Genomic DNA, 23,347 nt, shown 5'->3' with positions numbered 1-23,347 from the left:
CCCCCCCCCCCAGCATATTCCATGTAGTTTGTGCATTCTGTCCCTTGGTCAAAATTCCAGTGTGATCACGAAACCGAACTGAGGGGCGGAGCTAATCAGAAGAAGAGGTGTGGCTACATAGGGAGGGATGGGATTGGTTCCCCACTGCTCCCTTTGGTTTCAGTGCAACCAAATAAGCAATTTGAAATCTGAATAGGAAGGGGGGAAAAGGTAAAGGTTCCCTTGCTCGAAAGCCAGTCGAATCCGACTCTAGGGTTGCGGTGCTCATCTCCGTTTCAAAGCCGAAGAGCCAGCGCTGTCCGAAGACGTTTCCGTGGTCATGTGGCCGGCATGAATAAACACCAAGGCGCACGGAACGCTGTTACCTTCCCACCGAAGTGGTACCTATTTATCTACTTGCAACGTCTTGCTTTCAAACTGCTAGATTGGCAGGAGCTGGAACTAGAGACGGGAGCTCACTCCGTCATGTGGCACACTCGGGTCTCGAACTGCTGAACTACCGACCTTCCACAGCCTGCAGTCCAGCGTCTTAACCGCTTGAGCCACAGCAGCTCCTGAATAGGAAGAACAGCCCCAAATACTGGGGCTGCCCATCAATGTAGGTTTTGCCCTGAACCACATTACTGCCCCCGCCCCCTTTATTAGTAAAGTCTACCTCTTGTTACAAAGTCCCAGTTTGAATTTAGTTATCATCATGCCCCTGTATAAATCGATGGCGCGGCCTCATTTGGAATACTGTGTACAGTTCTGGTCACCAAACCTCAGAAAGGATATTATAGCATTGGAAAAAGTGCAGAAAAGGGCAACTCGAAGGATAAAAGGGTTGGAACGCTTTCCCTATGAAGAAAGGTTAAAGCGCTTGGGGCTCTTCAGCTTGGGGAAATGACGACTGAGGGGTGACATGATCGAGGTTTATAGGATGATGCCTGGGATAGAGCAGGTAGAAAAAGTACTTTTCTCCCTTTCTCACAAGACAAGAACTCTGGTGGGCACTCCATGAAATTGCTGAGCAGTCGGGTTAGAAAGGATAGAAGTAAGTCCTTCACCCAAAGAGTGATTCACACATGGAATTCACTGCCACAGGAGGTGGTGGCGGCTACAAGCATGGACGGCTTCAAGAGGGAACTGAATAAACATATGGAGCGGAGGTCCATCAGTGGCTATTAGCCACAAGGTCTAGTTAGGAACTCTCAGTCTGGGGAAAGTGATGCTCTGTCTTCTTGGTGCGGGGGGGGGGCAACAGTGGGAGGGCTCCTAGTGTCCTGGCCCCACTGCTGGCCCTCTTGATGGCACCTGGTATTTTTGGCCACTGTGGGACAGAGTGTTGCTCTGGATGGGCCATTGGCCTGATCCAACATTGGCTTCTCTTATGTTCTTAACCGCCGGCTTCTGTGGCCCAAGGATCACCGATCACGAACCTGGGCAAGCCCTCTGCCCAAGACATTGGAAAATAGTTCTCACTCTCAGTAGACGTTACCATACAGGACAGACCAGCGGCCGCCCTTGGTATAAAATGTCTCCTTATGTGTTAAACTCACCTTCACAAAAAAGCCCTCCCTAAGACACCATTCCCAAACGATCGAATTCTGCGCCTGTTATACCCATTTCATAGATCCGTACAATACAAAGCTGCCCCTGAGTGTGTACAAGTGGTTTTCTTCTGGAGAAACGGTACATAAATATCCTAAATAAATAAGGAGGACCTCCCAGTAATGTTAAGCGTGGTGGAACAGCTTAAATATGATTTTGAGACATTTGCACACGGGAGAGTTCGAACACACAGTTCCCTTGGAGAGAAAATGAAGAATTGCTTGTTTATATCCCATTTTATTCCCCACAGTTGGGACTCAGAGCAGTTTAGAACATCGTTCTTAACGTCCTCCATTCTATTAAAAAAAAACCCTGTGAGGTAGGCCAAGTTGAAAGTTTGTGACAGGCCCAGGGTTGCCCAACGAGCTTCCATGGTAGAAGCAGGAATCTGAACCCAGGTCGCCCAGTGTAGTTCTAGCCCACCACTCTGCCTGCTACCCTACAGTGTACGTAGAATATCATGACAGCTGGATGGTATAAGGGTGAAGAAAAAGAGACTGGATTTATACTTCACTACCTGAAGGAATCTCACAGCAGCTTACAATCTCCTTCCCGTCCCCATAACAGACACCCTGTGAGGTAGGTGGGGCTGAGAGGGCTCTTTTGAGGCCTGCTCCTGAGAGAACAGCTCTGAGAGAACTTGTGACTGACCCAAGGTCATCCAGCGGCTGCTTGTGGAGGAGTGGGGAACCAAACCAAGTTCTCCCAGATTAGAGTCCACGCTCTAAACCACTACATCAAACTGGCTCTCTGCTGGACTAGGAACTGGGAGACGGGGGTTCAAATTCCCCTTCTGCTATGACGCTCGCTGGGTGACCTAGGGACACGGCTCAGAGGTAGAGCATCTGCTTGGCATGCAGAAAGTCCCAGGTTCAATCCCTGGCATCTCCCATTAAAGGATTAGGCAGTAGGTGATTTGAAAGACCTCCGCCTGCGAACCTGGAGAGCTTCTACTGGTCAAAGCAGGGGCTGTGGCTCAGTGGCAGAGCACCTGCTTGGCGTGCAGAAGGTCCCAGGTTCAGTCCCCAGCCTCTCCAGTTAAAAAGGACCGGGCAGTCGGTGATGTGGAAGACCCTCTGCCTGAGACCCTGGAGAGCCATGGAGAGGGGCTGTGGCTCAGTGGCAGAGCACCTGTTTGGCGTGCAGAAGGTCCCAGGTTCAGTCCCCAGCATCTCCAGTTAAAAAGGACCAGGGAGTCGGTGATGTGAAAGACCCTCTGCCTGAGACCTTGTGGAGCCATGGAGAGGGGCCGTGGCTCAGTGGCAGAGCATCTGCTTGGCGTGCAGAAGGTCCCAGGTTCAGTCCCCAGCATCTCCAGCTAAAAGGACCAGGCAGTCGGTGATGTGAAAGACCCTCTGCCCAAGACCCTGGAGAGCTGCTGCCAGACAGAGTAGACAATCCTGACCTCGATGGACCAGAGGCCCGATTCAGTATCAGGCAGCTTCAAGGGGTCATGTGCATTCAGTCCCTCTTCAATAAGCCTTCCTCATAGGCAGGGCTCTTTTTATAGAAAAAGCCCAGCAGGAACTCATTAGCATATTAGGCCACACCCCTGACAGCACAGCTCATTGGCACATTAGGCCATACCCCCATGTTAGCAGAAGTGTGGTCATCCAGCCACACCCACCTTTTGCTTGTTATTCTGTTGACCTTGTTTGTGGTCAAAACCCAGGGCCTTTTTTTGTAGCAGGAACTCCTTTGCATGTTAGGCCACACACCCCTAATGTAGCCAATCCTAATGAGTTCCTGCTGTTGGGTGTGGCCTGTTATGCTAATGAGTTCCTGCTGGGCGTGGCCAACTTGGGAGCCAGCCGGAACTCCGTTCCTGTGGCGTTCCTGCCCCAAAATAGCCCTGCTCATAGGGTTGTTATGAGGAAGAGAGAGAACCATGATTGCTGCTCTTGAGTTCCTGGATGAAAGGGCGGGACAAAAGCTCGATACTTGAATCTGACCCACAGAGAGGAACGGAGGTGTCATTGGTATGTTACTTTGCAATTCCGGCACTCACCTGCAGCTGGTGGGCGGTATCTGGAACCCACGTTCACTTTTCATGGATGTGTAGGCACGGGCTGAAAGTATTCCATGGAGAAAAAGGTGCCTTGCCTATGGTCGGGAGGAGTGCCCTTGCTTTGACTTCATCAGTACCAGGATTTCACCTCGGCACACAGGAGATTCCAGGCCTGAATTTCTGCCACAGCAGTTTCCAGGTGCCTTGACAGTGGGGCAGGGGTCCCCAACCAGGGCTCTTTTTGTCTCATTTGCATATTAGGCCACACACCCCTAATGTAGCCAATCCTCCAAGAGCTTACAGAGCTCTTCTTCCAGGGGCTACTGTAAGCTCTTGGAGGATTGGCTACATTAGGGGTGTGTTGCTTAATATGCAAATGAGTACCTGCTACAAAAAGAGCCCAAACCCCAACACAGTTCCCCCGAGGCATCATGGGGCCCACCGACACTTTACTTGGTGCCCGCCAAGTGTTTTCAGAAAGTGGGTGGAGCTAGGTGGGGTTCTCGCCCAGCACAGCTTCTGATTGGCCGTGGAGATGAAAATAACGTCTCTTCGGGGGCAACCACCACCCAGTGTTTTATTCCCTCACTTTTCTTGCTGTATTTTTAAAACTACTCTTCTCCCCTGCCCTTGGGTTACACGTGTGTGTTGGGAGACGCCTGCTCCTTGGGAGGAAAGCGATGGCAAACCTAGATAGCATAATAAAAAGTAGAGACGTCACCCTGCCAACAAAAGTCCGTATGGTCAGAGCAATGGTATTCCCAGTTGTCATGTATGGCTGCAGGAGTTGGACCATAAGGAAAGCCGAGCACTGAAGAATAGATGCTTTCGAATTATGGTGCTGGAGAAGACTCTTGGGAAGAGATCAAATCAGTCGATGACTGTTCCCTGGAAGGCCAGAGACTGAAGGTGAAGCTCAAGTACTTTGGCCACCAAATGAGAAGGGAGCACTCAGTGGAGAAGGCCCTGATGCTGGGAAAGACTGAAGGTCAAAGAAGAAGGGGGCGGCAGAGGACGAGATTAAGTGTGCAGACTCTAATCTGGGAGAACCGGGTTTGATTCCCCACTCCTCCACTTGCAGCTGCTGGATGACCTTGGGCAAGCCATAGTTCTGGCACAGCTGTTCTTGAAAAAGAGCCATTTCTGTCAGAGCTCTCTCAGCCCCACCTACCTCACAGGATGCCTGTTGTGGGGAGGGGAAGGGAAAGGAGTTTGTGAGCCGCTCTGAGACTCCCTTGGGTACTGAAGGCCGGGGTATAAATCCAATCTCTTCTTCTTCAACAACAACAAAAGTGGAGGGCCAACAACAGCGCATAGAGGCCGAGACCTCTCCTCCATGAATCCTTCTCATCCCCTTTTCAAGCTGTTTTCTCCTGTGGCCATCACTACTTCCTCTGGCGGCAAACTCCGCACTTAAAATGCACATCTGCCTGCTTCAGCGATGCACAGAATTCTTCTGTGTAGATGAGCCAGAGAAAAGAATTCCCATTTTTTGGTGTGTGCCGAATCCACGTGAGTCAACAGGTTGCATCTTACCTGCCGGCTCTTCTATCTCAGAAGGAATTATCTTGTTTGCACTAGTTCGCGGAACTCAAAACTGCAGGACCCGAGGGCTTCAGATGGCTCAGGGAATTATGCCCGGTACGTCAGACTGGGTTTCTGCCCCACCTGGGACCTGCTACGCCTCTCTCCTCCCGGCCTCCTGTGCCAGGTTTCTCTCACTGCAACTCCAGGATTTTCTAGAGTGGTTTTTTTTTTTTTAATTAACACCTGCCCGGTTGGAGTGGCAAGGCGAGGGAGCTGGATAATTAGCGGGAACAAGCTAACAAGCCGTTTCCGGGGTGACGGGCGGCTTCGAGGAGGGGTGGGCGGGGCTGCCAATTCCCTCGAGGAGCGGGCTTCCTTCAGGAGAGAGCTCTGCTTGAAAGCCTGGCTTCCTGAAGCCTAAGAGAGTGGGAGGGAGGGAATTGCACTTTGCATGTGCTCAGAGGGACATCAGCATTATGATTATTCCACTTTCCCGCCACGCCAGGGTTGGGCCCTCTAGTTCTCTCCCCTACCATTGTGTTGGGCTGAGACGGGAAATCAAAATGGCACCTGTCTTCCAAATCTATATTCGATGTGGCACACTAGTTGGTTACAGTGGTTAGAAGATTTGGTTTTATACCCTGCTTTTCACTACCCGAAGGAGTCTCAGAGCAGCTTATAATCGCCTTCCCTAACTCTCCCCACAACAGACAGTAAGTAGGTAAGTAGGGCTTAGAGAGCTCTGAGAGAACTGTGACTGACCCAAGGTCACCCAGCTGGCTTCAAGTGGAGGAGTGGGGAAATCAACTCTGGTACTCTACCGCTCCTAGACAGCCAGTTTGGAGTAGTGGTTAGGGGCGCAGACTCTAATCTGGGAGAAATGGGTTTGATTCCCCACTCCTCCATATGCAGCTGCTGGCGTGACCTTGGGTCAGTCACAAGTTCTCTCAAGAGCAGTCCTCGAATGAGCTCTCTCAGCCCCACCTACCTCCCAGGGTGTCTGTTGTGGGGAGAGGAAAGGGAAGGATATTGTAAACTGCTCTGAGACTCCATGTGAAGAGCGGAGTGTAAATCCAATCTCCTTTTCTCTTCTTCTTTCCCCAAAGGATGAAAAGCCATCCCAAATAAAAGGTAGAATAATGGAATCACGTGGACGCAACTGGGAAGCACTCCAATTGGACTCACGGCAGGTGCTGGAGAATCTAAGCAAGCCTGTGTATTAGATCAGCTCCAAGACCCTCCCTTTTAGCAGGGAAGAGATTATTCCCTTTCGGGATACCAAACACGGCAGCGTCCTGTGATTGGTGGAAGGTCAAATGTGAAAAGGGATCCTTGTACACCATTCACCGGTCGGATTCACGGCCATATAATCACAACGGCTTTTTAAAAAAGAAGAATCAGATAAACTGCATGGAGGACAAAGATCTATCTCTGGGTATTAGCCATGACAGCAAAAGGGAGCCTCCATTCCCAGAGGCAGTCTACCAGATACTGGCAACAAAACAGCCAGGGGCAGACAGTTTGCCTTCACACTCTGCTTGGGAGGTTCTCAAACCTGCTACATGTGGGGCTACAGTACTTTAGACTGGGTTGTTTTGGAATATTCGCCTATGCTGAGAATGCCGTCGAATAAAACGGTGAGAGAGCTGAACCTTTTCTCTCTTTTGCGCTCATTCTCTATTGGCATGGAACTTTCCATTTGACACTGGAATCCCCCTTCTCAAATTGCAGGGCTCTGCCTGAGGCACTTTTCCTCCCTCTCCCAAAGTACTAGAACTCGAGGGCATCCAATGAAGCTGATGGGCAGTAGGATCAGAACAGACAAAAGGAAATACTACTTTACACAGAGTGATTAAAATGTGGAATTTGCTGACAGAGGTTGTAGTGATAGCCACAAGAATAAACAGCTTTAAAAGGGGATTAGATAGATTCACGGAGGACAGTGGCTAACTAAATGGTACCTCCATGTTCAGAGGGAGCAAACGTCTGAATACCAGTGCCCGGAGGCAACATCAGGAGAAGGCCTTGGCCTCTCTGCCCTGTTGTGGACCTTCCAGAGGAAGTGGTTGGCCACTGTGTGAGACCGGATGCTGGACTAGGTGGACCCTCACTGTTCTGATCCAGCAGGGCTCTTCAGATGTTCTTATGAGGGGAAGAAGGCCTCAGCCTCTCTGCCCTGTTGTTGGCCCTCCAGAGGAACTGGCTGAGGCCACTGAGTGAGACCGGATGCTGGACTAGGTGGACCCTCACTGGTCTGATCCAGCAGGGCTCTTCTGATGTTCTTATGAGGGGAAGAAGGCCTCAGCTCTTCTGGCCTGCTGGCGGCCCTCCAGAGGAACTGGCTGAGGCCACTGTGTGAGACGGGATGCTGGACTAGGTGGACCCTCACTGGTCTGATCCAGCAGGGCTCTTCTGATGTTCTTATGAGGGGAAGGCGGCCTCAGCCTCTCTGCCCTGTTGTTGGCCCTCCAGAGGAACTGGTTGAGGCCAATGTGTGAGACAGGATGCTGGATGAGATGGACCCTCACTGGTCTGATCCAGCAGGGCTCCTCTTGTGTTCTTATGAGGGGAAGGCCTCGGCCTCTCTGCCCTGTTGTTGGCCCTCCAGAGGAACTGGTTGAGGCCAATGTGTGAGACAGGATGCTGGATGAGATGGACCCTCAGTGGTCTGACCCAGCAGGGCTCTTCTGATGTTCTTATGGGGGGAAGGCCTCGGCCTCTCTGCCCTGTTGTTGGCCCTCCAGAGGAACTGGTTGAGGCCAATGTGTGAGACAGGATGCTGGATGAGATGGACCCAGTGTGTGAGACGGGATGCTGGACTAGGTGGACCCTCACTGGTCTGATCCAGCAGGGCTCTTCTGATGCTCTTATGAGGGGAAGGCCTCGGCCTCTCTGCCCTTTTGCTGGCCCTCCAGAGAAACTGGTTGAGGCCACTGTGTGAGACGGGATGCTGGACTAGGTGGACCCTCACTGGTCTGATCCAGCAGGGCTCTTCTGATGCTCTTATGAGGGGAAGGCCTCGGCCTCTCTGCCCTTTTGCTGGCCCTCCAGAGGAACCGGTTGAGGCCAGTGTGTGAGACGGGATGCTGGACTAGATGGACCCTCACTGGTCTGACCCAGCAGGGCTCTTCTGATGTTCTTATGAGGGGAAGGCCTCGGCCTCTCTGCCCTGTTGTTGGCCCTCCAGAGGAACTGGTTGAGGCCACTGTGTGAGACGGGATGCTGGTCTAGATGGACCCTCACTGGTCTGACCCAGCAGGGCTCTTCTGATGTTCTTATGAGGGGAAGGCCTCGGCCTCTCTGCCCTGTTGTTGGCCCTCCAGAGGAACTGGTTGAGGCCACTGTGTGAGACAGGAGGCTGGTCTAGATGGACCCTCACTGGTCTGATCCAGCAGGGCTCTTCTGATGCTCTTATGAGGGGAAGGCCTCGGCCTCTCTGCCCTTTTGCTGGCCCTCCAGAGGAACCGGTTGAGGCCACTGTGTGAGACGGGATGCTGGACTAGGTGGACCATTGATTGGTCTATTCCGGCAGGGCTGTTCTGACATTCTTATGCCCCCTCAGTCTCCTGGCCACCTGAAATATGTCTGGCTGAAACAAAGCTCTGATCTGGTCCCGCAACGTACCTCGTACTTTCTTTCAGGTCTCCAGAGCGGCTCATGAATCCACCAAAACTGTTTGCAGTGACTAAAGAACCGACTGAAAGAACCAACTTAAAAACAACAACAACACTCGATAAACCTCTTGGGAATAAACCCAGTTCTATTTACTCCAAGGCACTTTGGTAAAAAAATAAAAAAATAAAATAAATTGCAGCGGGAGACAAACTGGGGGAGGACCCCCCCCCCCCAATTGGAATGTCACCATTAAGTCCTTCATTTGGAGCTGGGGAGAAACCCAGGCCCCTCAGCCTGCGGCCTGGAGACTGAGGGAAGAGCAGGGACAGAGTCAGAGAGGAGAAGAGGGAGAGAAAACAGTCCAAAAGCAGGGATGTGGGACAATTAAGGCCACACCCGGATGCACTGCTTTGGTGGTGGAAACGCAGGCCGCTGAGGGGAGAGGCAAGAGATGGCATTTTTTAAGCCACTGTATCTCTGAGGCGGACGGGAAGGGAATCCGTTCCCCTTGATCACCTGGGTTCCGATGCCGTTCCCCCGTCCGCTACTTCACCGGATCCAGGCAGATCGGTATAAGTCTTCTAAGGTGTCGTTCAGGGCCTTGCGTTTTTAGAGCTGCCACTCGGACCAAGGTGGCGTGACTCATGAGGCACTGACGGCAACGGGGCGTCTCACGGGCCTAGGCGGCCTTGGGTCTCCGGAGAGCCAGGAGACTGTCCGTGGGATGTGGGGGGCCTTCTTCCCATTCCTCGGCCAGCGCTGACGGCACTCGCGGGTCCTCGGTCCTGGGTCTTCAGGCCTGCAGCAGCTTGTAGGGTCTGTTGGGGTCTGGAGGGAAGTGCCAGAAAAGCCAGAAGCGAATGATGCTGGTGACGATGCCCGGAATGTTGGGGATCTGAACAAAAGAACACAAGAGACACCAATGTTGGATCAGGCCAGTGGGCCCATCCAGTCCAACACTCTGTGTCACACAGCGGCCAGAAATACCAGGCGCCAGCAGGAGGTCCAGCAGCGGTAGAGGGAAAGGGCAGGGGCGTGTGGGGTAGCGTGGGGTGAAGGGCAGGCAGGGGAGGGGATGGCAGAGAATCTATGAGCACAATGCCAGGCGCCCCTTCCGTCCAATCTCTCTCCGCCGGGGGTGCTTTATCGGCTTCTCTTTAATTAATTAAAATCAATGGCGCAGGGTTTGTTGGAGGTCGTGGGTGGAAAGTGGGCACCGTTCCTCACAAACCACGCTCCCCCCCCCCATAATGCACTCACACCGAGCAGGCAAGGGGGACTCACGGCAATATAGAGATCCTGAAGGAGAAGTCCGTAGAGTGTCCAGCTGGCTGAGGCCAGGAACGTGGTGACGGTCAGAGGGAAATGGGAAAGAGATGCATTGTGTCGACCGGGTCCTGATGATCTTGGCCTGAGAAGAGGAAGAGGAAGAGGAGGAAGAGGAGGAGGAGGAGGAAGAGGAAGAAGAGATTCTGCTCTGAGACTCCGAGTGAAGGGCGGTCTCCGAGTGAAGACACACTGTAAGGTCGGTGGGGCTGAGAGAGCTCAGACAGAAATTGCTTTTCCCCCCCCAAGGACAGCTCTTATCAGAACTACGGCTTACCCAAGGTCATCCAGCAGCTGCAAGTGGAGGAGTGGGGACTCAAACCTGGTTCTCCCAGGTTAGAGTCTGCGCACTTAACCACTACACCAAACTGGCGGAGAAACGGAGCAAAGAGAATGTGTAGAAACAGGGCAAAGCAGAGTTAATTCACCACCCCCCACAAAATCTGAATGGAGGTGAACATCCCTGCGAGGGCGCAGGGGCTGGGGAGTACACAAGAATTGGGACTGGGGGTCAAATTAGGCCAGAAAGAGGTCCAAAAAGTGTCCACTGCCTTAAGGAGGTGGGATTTATACCCCGCCCTTCACTCGGAGTCTCAGAGCAGTTTACAATCTCCTTCCCCTCCCCACAATGGGGATTCTGGGAGCACAATCTAGGGTGCATGATGGTTAACTTTTCCACCAGGCCTTCAATTAGGGAGCCGCACCACTTACAGCAAGGCCCTGGCCCCAACACCAACGCCAAGAGTAACATAAATATCAATAGCATTATACCACCAACAGCCTGACTCAACCCAGACTATGCTGTCTGCGTATTGCGATTGCTGCAAACATCGGCCATCGTTACATTAGTTGTACTAGCGCTTTTCCTGCCAACCTAGCAGTTTGAAAACAAGAAATTGCAAGTAGATAAATAGGTACCACTTCGATGGGAAGGTAACAGCGTTCCGTGCGCCTTGGTGCTTAGTCATGCCGGCCACATGACCACGGAAACGTCTTCGGACAGCGCTGGCTCTTCGGCTTTGAAACGGAGATGAGCACCACAACCCTAGAGTTGGATTTGACTGTCTTTCAAGCAAGGGAACCTTTTACCTTTATTAGCGCTTTATAATTTGTTATATTTAGGGCTGTATTGTGATTTCATTAATCTTCCTGTTTTATTGTTTTTATACAGTTTTCTAAGCCGCCCTGAGACTGCTTTGCAGGGAGGGCGGGATTCAAGTCAAATAAAATAAATAAATAAATAAAGAGCGGGCACCCGACAGGCGTCACTGCTGCCCCATATGAACTGGGGAGCCCTGGGATACACTGCGCGGGGACCTCCAGGGTACACATTCACCGCTCCTCGGGAGGAGTGGTCCAGCGACCCGTCTGCCCGCCAGTCACCTCCCACATCAAAAATCCCACCGAGCGCAGCTGTAACTTGCCAGGTCAGCCAACGGCGAGAGGTACATGGTGATGGTGAAGAGGCTGCAGAAGAGTCCCAGGCGGGCCAGGCGGGTCGAGACATCGGGGACGAGCAGGTTGAAATAGCAGTAGCCGAGGAGGAGCACTGCCAGCAAGCCCGTGGTCTTCAACAGCACGGCACGCTAAGCAGAGAAGAAGAAGAAGAGAAGAAGAGACTGGATTTATACCCCGCCCTGCACTCTTAGTCTCAGACCGGTTTACAAACTCCTTTCCCTCCCGCTCCCCACAACAGACACCCTGTGAGGTCGGTGGGGCTGAGAGAGCTCTGACACAAACTGCTCCTTTTCGAGGACAGCTGTGCCAGAGCTTGTGACTGACCCAAGGTCATCCAGCCAGGTGCAAGTGGAGGAGTGGGGAATCAAACCTGGTTCTCCCAGATTAGAGTCCGCACGTCTGCCGCCCGCCCGGCGGGGGGGGGGGGGCGGGGAGACGTGAATTTGGAAGCAACGGCGATCTCCAGGGACAGTCAACAGTGTCCAGTGTGGCGCAGTGGGCAGAGCCAGGTTCTCAGTGCAGTCACACTGAGTTTCATAAAACTGGGGAAGAGGCTAGACTGTCATACTAGGAGTAAGATGCTCCCTCTCCCCACTCCCCCACCCTGGTCCATATTTCCAGAAGTTCATAGAATCATAGTATGTTAAGAGTTGGAAGGGACCTTGCAGGTCATCTAGTCCAACCCCCTGCACTCTGCAAGGGCATAGCCGAAAGAGAGCCCTACAAGACACCCGAAAGATGGTCGTCCAGCCTCCGCTTGGAAACGTCCAGCGAAGGAGCACCCACCACCTCCCGAGGCAGTCTGTTGTCTGTTCCGCTGCTCAACCCCTCTTACAGTTAGGAAGTTTCTCCTGATATTTAGCCGGTAACGGCTCCCTTGTAACTTCTACCTATTAGACCTAGTCTTGCAATCCGGAGCAAGAGAGAATAGATCCGCTCCATCCTCTACGTGACAGCCCTTCAGATACTTGAAGACTGCAATCATCTCCCCTCTAAGCCTTCTCTTTCCCAGGCTTCTTTCCAAGTTCTCCACTCTTGTTTTTGGTCCCTAGCGCAGGGGTGTCGAACCCATTTGTTACGAGGGCCGGATCTGACATAAATGAGACTTCATCGGGCCGGGCCATGTGTGTCATGCAATGTAATGCCAGGTAGCGGAGACATAAACTTTATAAAGGACACAAACACAAAGGATTTTTTAAAAACTTAAAATAAAAACATGCTTAGAACATCAGCGCTCTTGCAATATGTTGTTTATTTAACCGTGTCTGATAACTGACACCTCTTGCTCTGGATTACTGCATCAAAAGGTCTGTGCTGTTGCAATCTTGAGTATGCTGTTCAGGTGCGTATCTGTAAGCTGCAAACCTACGATGACGAAGCAGCAGCAGAACTGGAAGAAGAAGCAGAAGACAGCCAGTTCCACTGCGGGCCTGATAGAAGCCCTCTCGGGGCCAGATTTGGCCCCCGGGCCGCATGTTTGACACCCCTGCCCTAGCGAGTTCGCCTCCTCAGTTTGCCAGCCAGAATTTCCAGACTTCTCCTTGCAGTCACAGTGAGTTCCATAAGACTGGGGCAAGGGTTAGATCAGACATGTCAAACATACAGCCCGGGGGCCAGAACTGGCCCCTCGAGGGCTCTTATCCAGCCTGAGAACAACTGGGGGGGGGAAACCAGCCCAGGGAGGGCCTATATTAGGGTATTACACCCCCTGCTGAGGTCCCTCCTTTCCCTAAATGTGGGGCCTCCCCAGGGTCTTCCCCCAGATCTCCAGATGGCAACCTTCAGGGGCGAGGAGTGCTGGTTGGGCCTTGAGGTCTGCTGAGGAGGTGTCTGGGTCACGGTCAGTGGTGCAATATCTCTGGTACCTGGCATTAAATGTTATGGCACACGTGGCCCAGCCTGACAAAGTGACATTCATTAGTTAACTCTGCAGTTTGTCAAAGATGGTCTAGGCTGGTCCTGCATTGGGCAGGGGGGTTGGACTAGATGGTCTGTATGGCCCCTTCCCTACTCTGTGAGCCTATGATTCTATGTCAGATCAGGCCCTCGTAGAAAATGAGTTTGACACCTCTGGGTTCCAGTGTCAGCCTAGGATCTGGGAAGCCCCAGTTCGAATCCCCACTCTGCCACAGAAGCCGGCTGGATGACCTTGGGCTAGTTCTCAGCCTAGCCTACCTAACAGGGTTGTTGTGAGCATAAAATTGAGGAGGGGAGAACTGCACTGTTCCCTCTCAACTGAGTTAGTGTGAGCTGGCTCAAAGGGTTTTTTTAGCCTCTGGCAATGTTCCCCCTAAGCAGTGGAGTCTTGTGAGCAAAAATTCTACTTTGTGAGCTACTGGCAGTAAAGTTGTGAGTGTGTGATTGGGCTGCTGCATAGATTAGTTTGCTCTGGAGCTCTCCTTCCTGAGCCAGGACAAAAATGTGTGAGCCAGAAGCTAAAAAACTGTGAGCTAGCTCATACTAACTCAGCTTAGAGGGAACATCGGCCTCTGGCTCACACATTTTTTGTCTAAGCTCAGGAAGGATGGGGCTCCAGAGCAAACTCATTTAGGCAGCGGCCAAATCGCTCGCTTACAACTTTCATGCCAGTAGCTCACAGAGTAGAATTTTTGCTCACAAGACCCCACAGCTTAGAGGGAGCGTTGCATGTAAGCCGCTTTGGGGGAGAGTGGCCGGATATAACTGAAATAAATAAACGTTCAAGGTAGTAATACACAGGGCTCTTTTTGTAGCAGGAACTCCTTTGCATATTAGGCGACACACCCCTAATGTAGCCAATCCTCCAAGGGTTTACAGAGTTCTTCTTCCAGGGGCTACTGTACACACCTTTAATGTAGCCAATCCTCCAAGAGTTTACAGAGTTCTTCTTCCAGGGGCTACTGTAAGCTCTTGGAGGATTGGCTATGTTAGGGGTGTGTCGCCTAATATGCAAAGGAGTTACTGCTACAAATAGAGGCCCGAGTAATAGTAATCTTCTTGGTTGCAGAATTAATGTCTTGGGCACAGAGGCACAGTGGGGCACAGGGGGACTATTGCTCCAGAAGCGACATCCGCCACAATCAGTCTCAACGTACCTTCCGGCACAAGCTCAGAAAACAACGTTCCTGCGGAGGCCAATCTGGTGGGGAACCCCACCAATTGCCAGGCACCCCTGTGACGCCACCACGACACCTCTTCCCTTCCCTGCCCCCACAATCCTTGGAGCAGCTTAGTGCTTTTCAAAAAAGTTGCCTATTTAACATCAACAACAAAAACCCCAGCAACAAATGAGCTGATTCGTTGCAGCGTGCTGACCAGTTACGAAAAAGGGAGGGATGCAAAGGGAGACAGATCGCTGAGCCCTTGGTCAGCGGCTATACCTGCCTGGCTTTTCTTAGACAAAGACAGACCCAGGAGACGCAGGTCTAAATCCCCACTCTGCACCAAAGCTTGCTGAATGACCTTGGGCCGGGCGGGCCGGCCTACCTCACAGGGCTGTTGTGAGGATGAAACCGGAAGGGACGTCGCACTAAACTCCGTGGAAGAAAGGCGAGGCGAAAAGGCACCGGATAAACAGTTTGTTATCTATCGATCAGAGAGTCAGACACATGGCTGGGGGATACGCCATGAACTTTTGCTTTCGGAGGATGCCTCTTTCCAAGTTTCATATGCCAATAAAAAAATAAATTAAAGAGAGAGAGAGAGAGAGAGATGGGGCCCTGCTTGGAGGGTGGAGACGGTCTCGACACGCTTTCGGCCATTATGGCACTTGTCGAGACTCATTCCTTCTGCATGCATGCGCAGGGAAACATGTGTCTCTCCAGGCCTCGGTTCGGCCTCCCGATACAGGTGTGCTCCATATAGGTGTGGGGCACGTGTTCCCACAAGCTTCCCTGCAGATCTGACAGGTGCAAAGGAGAATCCGCTTTCGGGGACCTCCCCTGAGCCTAACTGGTTTGCCCTGCGCAGCCAGAGGAAATATCCGTTAACTTCTGAAAGTTCCCTTGAGTTCATTTACACCTTTACCTTTCTCCCCAAAGGGGACCCAGAGCGGCTTACGTTGCTCTCCTCTCCTCCATTTTATCCTCGCAACGACCTTGTGAGGTAGGTTGGGCTGAGAGCTGGCCCAGGGTCATCCAGCCGGCTTCTGTGGCGGAGTGGGGATTCAAACCCGGGGCTTCCCAGAACCTAGTCTGACACTCTAACCTCTGCCCCAGTTTGGTGTAGCGGTTAAGTGCGCGGACTCTAATCTGGGAGAACCAGGTTTGATTCTCCACTCCTCTGCATGCAGCTGCAGGTGTGACCTTGGGTCAGTCCCAAGTTCTCTCAGAGCTGTTCTCTCAAGAGCAGTCCTCCAAAGAGCTCTCTCAGCCCCACCCACCTCACAGGGTGTCTGTTGTGGGGAGGGGAAGGGAAAGGAGATTGTAAGCTGCTCTGAGACTTCTTTGGGTAGTGAAAGGCGGGGTATAAATCCAATCTCCGCCTCCTCCTTCTTATGAAACTGCAACGAGAAGTCTGGAAAGCCTGGCTGGCTAACCGAAGAGGTGAACTGAGGATTTAAAAAGAGAGGGGAGAGCCTCTGGAAATATCAACGGGGGGAGGATCTTAATCTTCTCCTTTTCTAACCCCAGCTAAGTGATCCCTATGCCAAAAACCGGGATGAAAATGTCAAAAATAAACAAATGCAACCTGCAGCCTTGTTTATTGCCACTTTCTATCTGCATGAATAAGTCCAGGGCCTCTCCACAAAAACACAGTGACCTGCGAATAACCCGCTGGTACTAAGCAAGGGGGTGTGACTGAAACACTCTGCAATTTATCATCCATGAAGCCACGGATGGACAAGGACGTTGTTGATTCAAGTTCCCAACCCTTAGTCAACAGCTGCGGAAACGTGGCCCTGACGGCGCCAACAGGAGCTCGGCTCAGACTGCACACGGTACACTTTTACTGGAGCCGCACTTCTTCAGAATGCAAAATGGGGAAAGGGACAAATGGGAAACAGCTCCCTGCATGGAGAAAGCCAGGAAGACAGGGACATGCGGTTGCCAGGCAGATGGGAGGGCTGAGGGGGGCATCATTGCAGGAGAAATTTTAAAAAACAACAACAGAAGTATATACAGGAAGCGACAGACGGTAGTTCTAGGAATCACTGGAAACTTAATGATGAAACCATAGAGGTTCCTCACAATTCCTAGACCTGCCCTTTGTTACTTCCTGTATGAATTTCTGGTAAGGAGAAAGAGCAGCCTCATGTGCTTGATTATTCTCATAGCGGCGGTGGGAAACAGGACCCGGGGGGTGGGGCATGCTACGCCCCTAGTGGGAGAAGAGGTCTGGCTTTCTATAAAGGGACAAAGGCAAAGGCCTAGAAGAACTGGGTGGAAAACGACTGGGGATCTACAAAAAGTCATGCAGCAACCTAGATGGATTCTGTCTGGAAACACAACCCAATTATTACAGAAGAAATCTGCAACAGTCTGCAACCACGACTGCCTGTTGGTTTTTGGAAGCGGGCATGGATACTCCCGGCTGCGACTGTTTTCTCAGCTGCTAAATATCAGGTCCGTAGGTACAGTTCCAGATTATTTCCCCCTGTGTTTGTGGCCTCTTGTGCTCCGATGCGCAACAAATCTTTGTGTCTGCTGGTGTTCTCTGAGATAAATTCAGAGAAAAATAAAGTGTGAACAGATAACGCTGGAGCAGGATGTAGGGACAGCAAAAGGTATCCTCCAAGGTCCAGGGCAAGCAAAAACTAAACCCCGACTGTGCTCACTATACGAGGATTCATCACACTCTAGGACAGATTTTCACACTCACTGCCAACACCTGGGCGTCTCAGCGGCAACTGTTATATTGTCAAATTACAGCTGGGATATTTAATTGGTTCACTGACGAAAGCACATTTTGGTCAGCTGAAAAGCTGCCCCGCTTAATCAATCCGCAGACCGTTTACACAAATTGTTTTTTTAACACAAGGCCTTGTAAAAATTGCAGGCACCAAGTGCCCTTAAAAGAGGCATCGCCCCCTTTTCGTGGAGGAGGGAATGCCTCTTCTAATAGTATCTTAGAGGAAGGTCGGATCAGAACCAAGAGTTTGAAATTAAATCAGAAGAGTTTCCGGCGAAACGTTAGGAAGAACTTCCTGACAGCTAAAGCAGTTCCTCAGTGGAAGAGGCTTCCTCGGGAGGTGGTGGGCTCTCCTCCTTTGGAGGTTTTCAAGCAGAGGCTGGATGGCCATCTGACAGCAATGCTGATTCTGTGAACTTAGGCAGATCATGAGAGGGAGGGCAGGAAGGGGTGCTTCAGTGCTTAGTTCTCGTGGCCGTTTATTACATGCCCAGGGAAATGCCGATCACCCCTTTGGGGTCAGGACGGAATTTTCTCCAAGCCAGTTTGGCCGGGGGTCCTGGAGGTTTTTTGCCATCTTCTGGGCATGGAGAAGGGGTCACTGGGGGAGTATTTGTGAATTTCCTGCATTGTGCAGGGGGTTGGACTAGATGACCCTGGAGGTACCTTCCAACTCTATGATTCTAGGAGGCATTCCCCATTTTCTTGCACACAGGAGTGAATGCCTCTTCTAATATTATCTTAGGAGGAGGCATTCCCCTTACTCTCACATACAGGGGAGAATGCCTCTTCCAATATTATCTTAGAGGAGGCATTCCCCATTCTCTTGCACACAAGAGGGAATGCTTCTACTAATATTATTTTAGAGAAGGCATTCCCCTTACTCTCACATACAGGTGGGAATGCCTCTTCTAAGAAGATACTGGCTACAATGCATGGGTACACATCTAAGCAGGGGTCATTTCGTAGAAAAAGAGGTGCAGGTGCTCATTAGAATAACTCATTAGTATAACTTATTTGCATATGCCACACCCCGACATCACCGGAAGTGTGTCAGAGGGCAACACCCACTGCCCAGGCTCCACTGGACTGTTTTGGATTGCTAGCTATTGGGGGCGGGGAACATGCAGATCTGTCCTCACAGAGGAGGGAGAGCTTGTACCTGAATAAAACTTTGTCTTAAAGGTGCCACTGGACTGTTTTGGGCCGGGGGGGGGGCTGCTCTGCAACTTACCTGGCTGCTTCTTGCTCCTTGTGGCCCGACTGAGGGCTGCTGGGAGCAGGGGGCGGGGCTTGTTGCATGTGCCCGCCCCCTGGGCTCCTTACTGCCGGAGCTCCGCTCCTGTGTTCTCCCGCAGGAAATGACCCCTGCATCTAAGAACTGCATGGGTTTCGCCACGCTCCCCACCTACCTTCTCCGGACTGAAATAGAAGTACACAAGGATGTATAGAGTCTGAAGAGCCGCACCAATGGCATTGACAATGATCAGTGTCCAATCGCCCTTCAGGAAGCCGTAGCTCAGCCAGCTTAGGTTGCTGATTGGGTAGAGAAATGGATAGATAGTAATGGGGGCAGTTAGAGCCGCAGTTTCAACACAGCAGCCAAAGCAGACAGTGTAAACCAGGGATCCCCAACGTGGTGCCTGTGGGCACCGGGGCGCTCACCGACACCTTTCCTGGCGCCCGCCAAGTGTTTTTAGAAAGTGGGCGGGGCCAGGTGGGGCTTTTGCCCAGCAAGGCTTCTGATTGGCCACTTGAGATCTGCTTGCCTGTGCAGATTTTTTAAAAGTTTTGACAGCAGCGGCCATCAAAGTTCAGGGATCTTCCTTGTGTGACTGAAGGTAAGCCACAGCGGCCACTTTGTGGCTAGCCCCGCCTCCTGTGGCAGCCATTGTGCAACTGCGCCCACCACACCATGTCAGAATCCCAAAGGCGGCCTGCAGGCTCAAAAAGGCTGGGGATCCCTAGCCTAGCCAATAAACTGTACACCCCAGAGACAATTTAACAGCAAAAGCAAACGATGGCCATTAGCAAACTGTATCACCCTTCCACGCGCACGCTGCAATTTCACAAAATTGCAGATGATAGCATCAGGTGCAAAACTCAGGTTCCATGGTTTGTTTGTTTTTAAAGCAAATTTCTTGCCGGGGTTTACTCCTGGGTAGACACACCCAGGCGTAAGCTGCAAAGCCGTTTTTGCAGGTTGTAGAACAGAGTTTTGCTCGGCGCACAATTTCAGCTCTGTTTCGTGGAAGCCACCCAGCCGTGCCTCTGTGGGGGCCTCATCAGACTTCCCTCCCCCCAGCCCTGATGTTGTGGGATCTTCCCAGACTCCCCGTGCAAGGGTAGACACCCCAGCTCTGAGCTCTCAGCGGACTTCCTTCCACGAAACGAGAGGCGCACTGACGCACAATCGGTTCCACGCAATCCTCCCCCCCACCAGCAGAATTGCCCCCAAGTGAGAGAGAGAGCCCCTACTTGACGTCCGTGGTGAGGAAAGGTAAGAATTGGATATTCTCCACGCTCTGGGTCGCAAACATCTGTCGCAGGTCAGACCTGGGGGAAGGAAAGATGGGGTAGAGGAGTCACCCTGAGATAATCAGGCTTCAAACTGCAAAATGGGTCCCTTGCAACCGATTCCTTGCTCCAGTGTTTAGCCTGTGCATTTATATGTATTTACTTATACTCCGCTTTTCTACCCACTGCAGCTTATAACACCACTCTCCCTTCCTATTATTATTATTATTATTATTATTAATATTAATAATAACAACAATAATTTTATTAAAATAATTTTAATGAACAATAATTTACAATAATTTATTTATTAAATCTATGAATCACCCCATCCCTACTATTGTAGTGCTCTGGGTGATGTAAGGTAAAAGTAAAGGTTTCCCTTGCTCGAAAGCCAGTCGAAGCCACCAGGTTGGGGCCAGGACTCTAGGGTTGCGGTGCTCAGTTTCCAAACCAAAGAGCCAGAGCTGTCCGAAGACGTCTCCGTGGTCATGTGGCTGGCATGACTAAACGCCAAGGCGCACGGAACGCTGTTACCTTCCCACTGAAGGCAAAGGTTTCCCTTGCTCGAAAGCCAGTCGAATCCATCAGGTTGGGGCCAGGACTCTAGGGGTGTGGTGCTCATTTCCGTTTCCAAGCCAAAGAGCCAGCGCTGTCCGAAGACGTCTCCGTGGTCATGTGGCTGGCATGACTAAACGCCAAGGCGCACGGAACGCTGTTACCTTCCCACCGAAGCGGTACCTATTTATCTACTTGCGATTTCTTGGTTTCGAACTGCTAGGCTGGCAGGAGCTGGGGCCAGAGACGGGAGTTCGCTGCGTCATGCGGCACTCGGGTGATGTACATGGTATTAAAAACAATCACAGTCATCAAGTAAAACAATCGAACATATTAATTCCATTGAAACAGACGGCGAATAGTACCTTCCAGTTAATTATTCCCCCATTACCGACTGCCAGCTGTTTCGTGGGCAGGCGGGAAGAGGTCAAAACTAGGGTGGAAGGCTAAGGAAGGGTGCTCAGTAGGGGTAAAAACCGTTGCCCTCCTCAAACAAATGCCTGGCAGAACGGCTCTGCCTTGCAGGCCCTGCAGAACTGCATAAGGTCCCGCAGGGCCCTAATGGAATTTGGCAGAGAGTTCCACCAGGTTGGGGCTGTGGTGGCTCAAGTGGTTAAGACGCTGACGCAGTTCGAGACCTGAGTGCCGCATGACGGAGTGAGCTCCCGTCTCTGGCCCCAGCTCCTGCCAACCTAGCAGTTCCAAAGCAAGCAATCACAAGTAGATAAATAGGTACCGCTTCGGTGGGAAGGCAATAGCGTTCCATGCGCCTTGGCGTCTAGTCATGCCAGCCACATGACCACGGAAATGTCTTCGGACAGCACTGGCTCTTCGGCTTGGAAACGGAGATGAGCACCGCATCCCTAGAGTTGGATTTGACTGGCTTTCGAGCAAGGGAAACCTTTACCTTTACCTTACCTCCACCAGGTTGGGGCCAGGACCGAAAAATACCTGGCCCTGGTCAAGGACAGCCAGACAACAACCAGCGTGTTGTTGTTCAACACCCTTCCAGGGACATAACAGAGGAGCCGGTCCTGTAGATATGTTGGTCCCTGACCGCTCGAGGCCTTATAGGTCAAAACCAAACCTTAAACTTGATTTGGTATTCCACTGGAAGCTAGCATAGCTGGTGCAGCACTGGAGGTACATGCGCCGTCCGTGACGTTCCCGTCAGGACTCGTGCTGCCGCATTCTGGATCAGTTGGATCTTCCGGGTCAATCTCAAGGGCAGGCCAGCGTAAAGCGACTTACAGCAGTCTAGCCCGGAGGTGACCGTTGCGTGGAGTACCATGCCTAGGTCCAGGCGCGACAGGAAGGGGGGCAGTTGCCGGATCTGGTGTAGATGAAAAAACGCCAGTCTGGCGATCTGTGTGACCTGGTCCTACGTGTTCTCCTCACAACAACCCTACGGGGTAGGCTAGGGTGAGGGACTGGCCCAAAGTCACCCAGTGAGGGACTCCAACCTGGGTCTCCTGGACCCGATCCTAGCACACTAGTCTAACAATTCAGTGCTTAGTCCTTGTGGCCCTTTCTTACACGCCCTGGGAAATGCCGATCGCCACTTTGGAGGCAGGAAGCAATTGTTCTCCAGGCCAGTTTGGCCAGGGTTCCTGGAAGGGTTTTTTTGCCATCTTCTTGACATGGAAAAGCAGTCACTGGGTGTGGGGGGGGGGAAGTATTGGTGAATTCCCTGCATTGGGTGGAGGGTTGGATTAGATGACCCTGGAGGTCCTTCCCACTCTACGATTCTATGATCCTTCTACCATCCTCCTCCCAGCTTTGCCCCATAGCTCCACATCCATTAACCACCCCCCATGCTTCCCCACAGTCCCATCCCATGCCCTACACTAACTCTCCCCCTCCAAACTCAATGCCCGTCCAGTGCCACTTTCTCCACGCCCACATCCTGGATCTGCCCCAGAGTTCTGCGCGCTATATCATAGGAGCATTACCCCTGACCTGCATCCTCATGTCCCTTCACCCCGCCTTGTTTTCTTTTTTAATGCTCACATCCGGGTCCTACCTCACACGGCGGCATACTTGGTGCCACGAACCTGCAGGCTCTGTGCCCCATAACCAATGCTCCCTCTAAGCTGTAGAGGTCTTGTGAGCAAAAACTCTACTTTGTGAGCGACTGGCATTAAAGTTGTGAGCGAGGGATTTGGCTGCTGCATAAATTAGTTCGCTTTGGAGCTATCTTTCCTGAGCGAAGACAAAAATGTGTGAGCCGGAGGCTAAAAAACTGTGAGCTAGCTCACCCTAACTCAACTTAGAGGGAACACTGCCCATAACCTGTGCCCCAGACAGTCTCTCAGCACTTGGTTCTGCTCCCCCCAGAACTGAAACCGTGGTGCACCCCTAGTTTGTAGTTATTTTTTAATGCCCACATCCGGGTCCTGCCTCACAGGAGCATGCCGGGTGCCACGGGCCTGCGGCTCTGTGCCCCATAACCTGTGCCCCAGGCAGTCCTTCAGCACTTGGTTCTGCTCCCCCCAGAATTAAACACTCTGCACGGCGGCGCACCCCTAGTTCCGCCCCCTATACCTGCGCCTTTGGCGACGCACGCTGCTTTGCCCCACTGCACCGCGCAACGTGGTGCGCCTATCGCCGCGCAGAACCCGCCCCCTGCCCCAGTTCTCTGCCCCATGGCACGGCATGGCGCCCCCCGTGCCCAGGCCACGTTCCTGGCTCTGCACCCCCTCCCCCCGGCGGCCAGCCCCCTTTCCCGGATGCGCTCACAGGCCCGTCCCGAACATGCCGAGGGTGAAAGCCAGGCAGGCCACCGAGAGCAGCTGCAGCACCGCCGGACCCATGGCTGCAGCAGGCAGGAAGAGCCGCCGGCCGCGGGCAGCCAGATCCGCCGCCAAGCCCCGGGCGCCGCCTCTCGCGCCGCCCAGCCGCCTTTGACACGCCGGGACC

General features: G+C 52.3%; 1 protein-coding gene across 1 annotated transcript; it reads right to left on the bottom strand.

The window, feature by feature from the left end:
- Window positions 1-8,942: 8,942 nt before the first annotated feature.
- On the bottom strand, window positions 8,943-23,291 carry SLC50A1 (solute carrier family 50 (sugar efflux transporter), member 1). The gene is given in 7 exon segments (XM_015419127.1): window positions 8,943-9,635; window positions 10,025-10,111; window positions 10,113-10,151; window positions 11,491-11,652; window positions 18,766-18,889; window positions 19,832-19,909; window positions 23,168-23,291. Coding segments are annotated over 7 exon segments (666 nt in total). The 5' UTR covers window positions 23,242-23,291; the 3' UTR covers window positions 8,943-9,533.
- Window positions 23,292-23,347: the final 56 nt, after the last annotated feature.

The sequence above is a fragment of the Gekko japonicus genome, unplaced genomic scaffold (genome assembly GCF_001447785.1).
Source record: "Gekko japonicus isolate JY-2015 unplaced genomic scaffold, Gekko_japonicus_V1.1 scaffold25, whole genome shotgun sequence".
NCBI classification, from domain to species: domain Eukaryota; kingdom Metazoa; phylum Chordata; class Lepidosauria; order Squamata; family Gekkonidae; genus Gekko; species Gekko japonicus.
The sequence above is the reverse complement of the archived record's forward strand: the minus strand, read 5'-3'. Positions and strand labels throughout refer to the sequence as shown.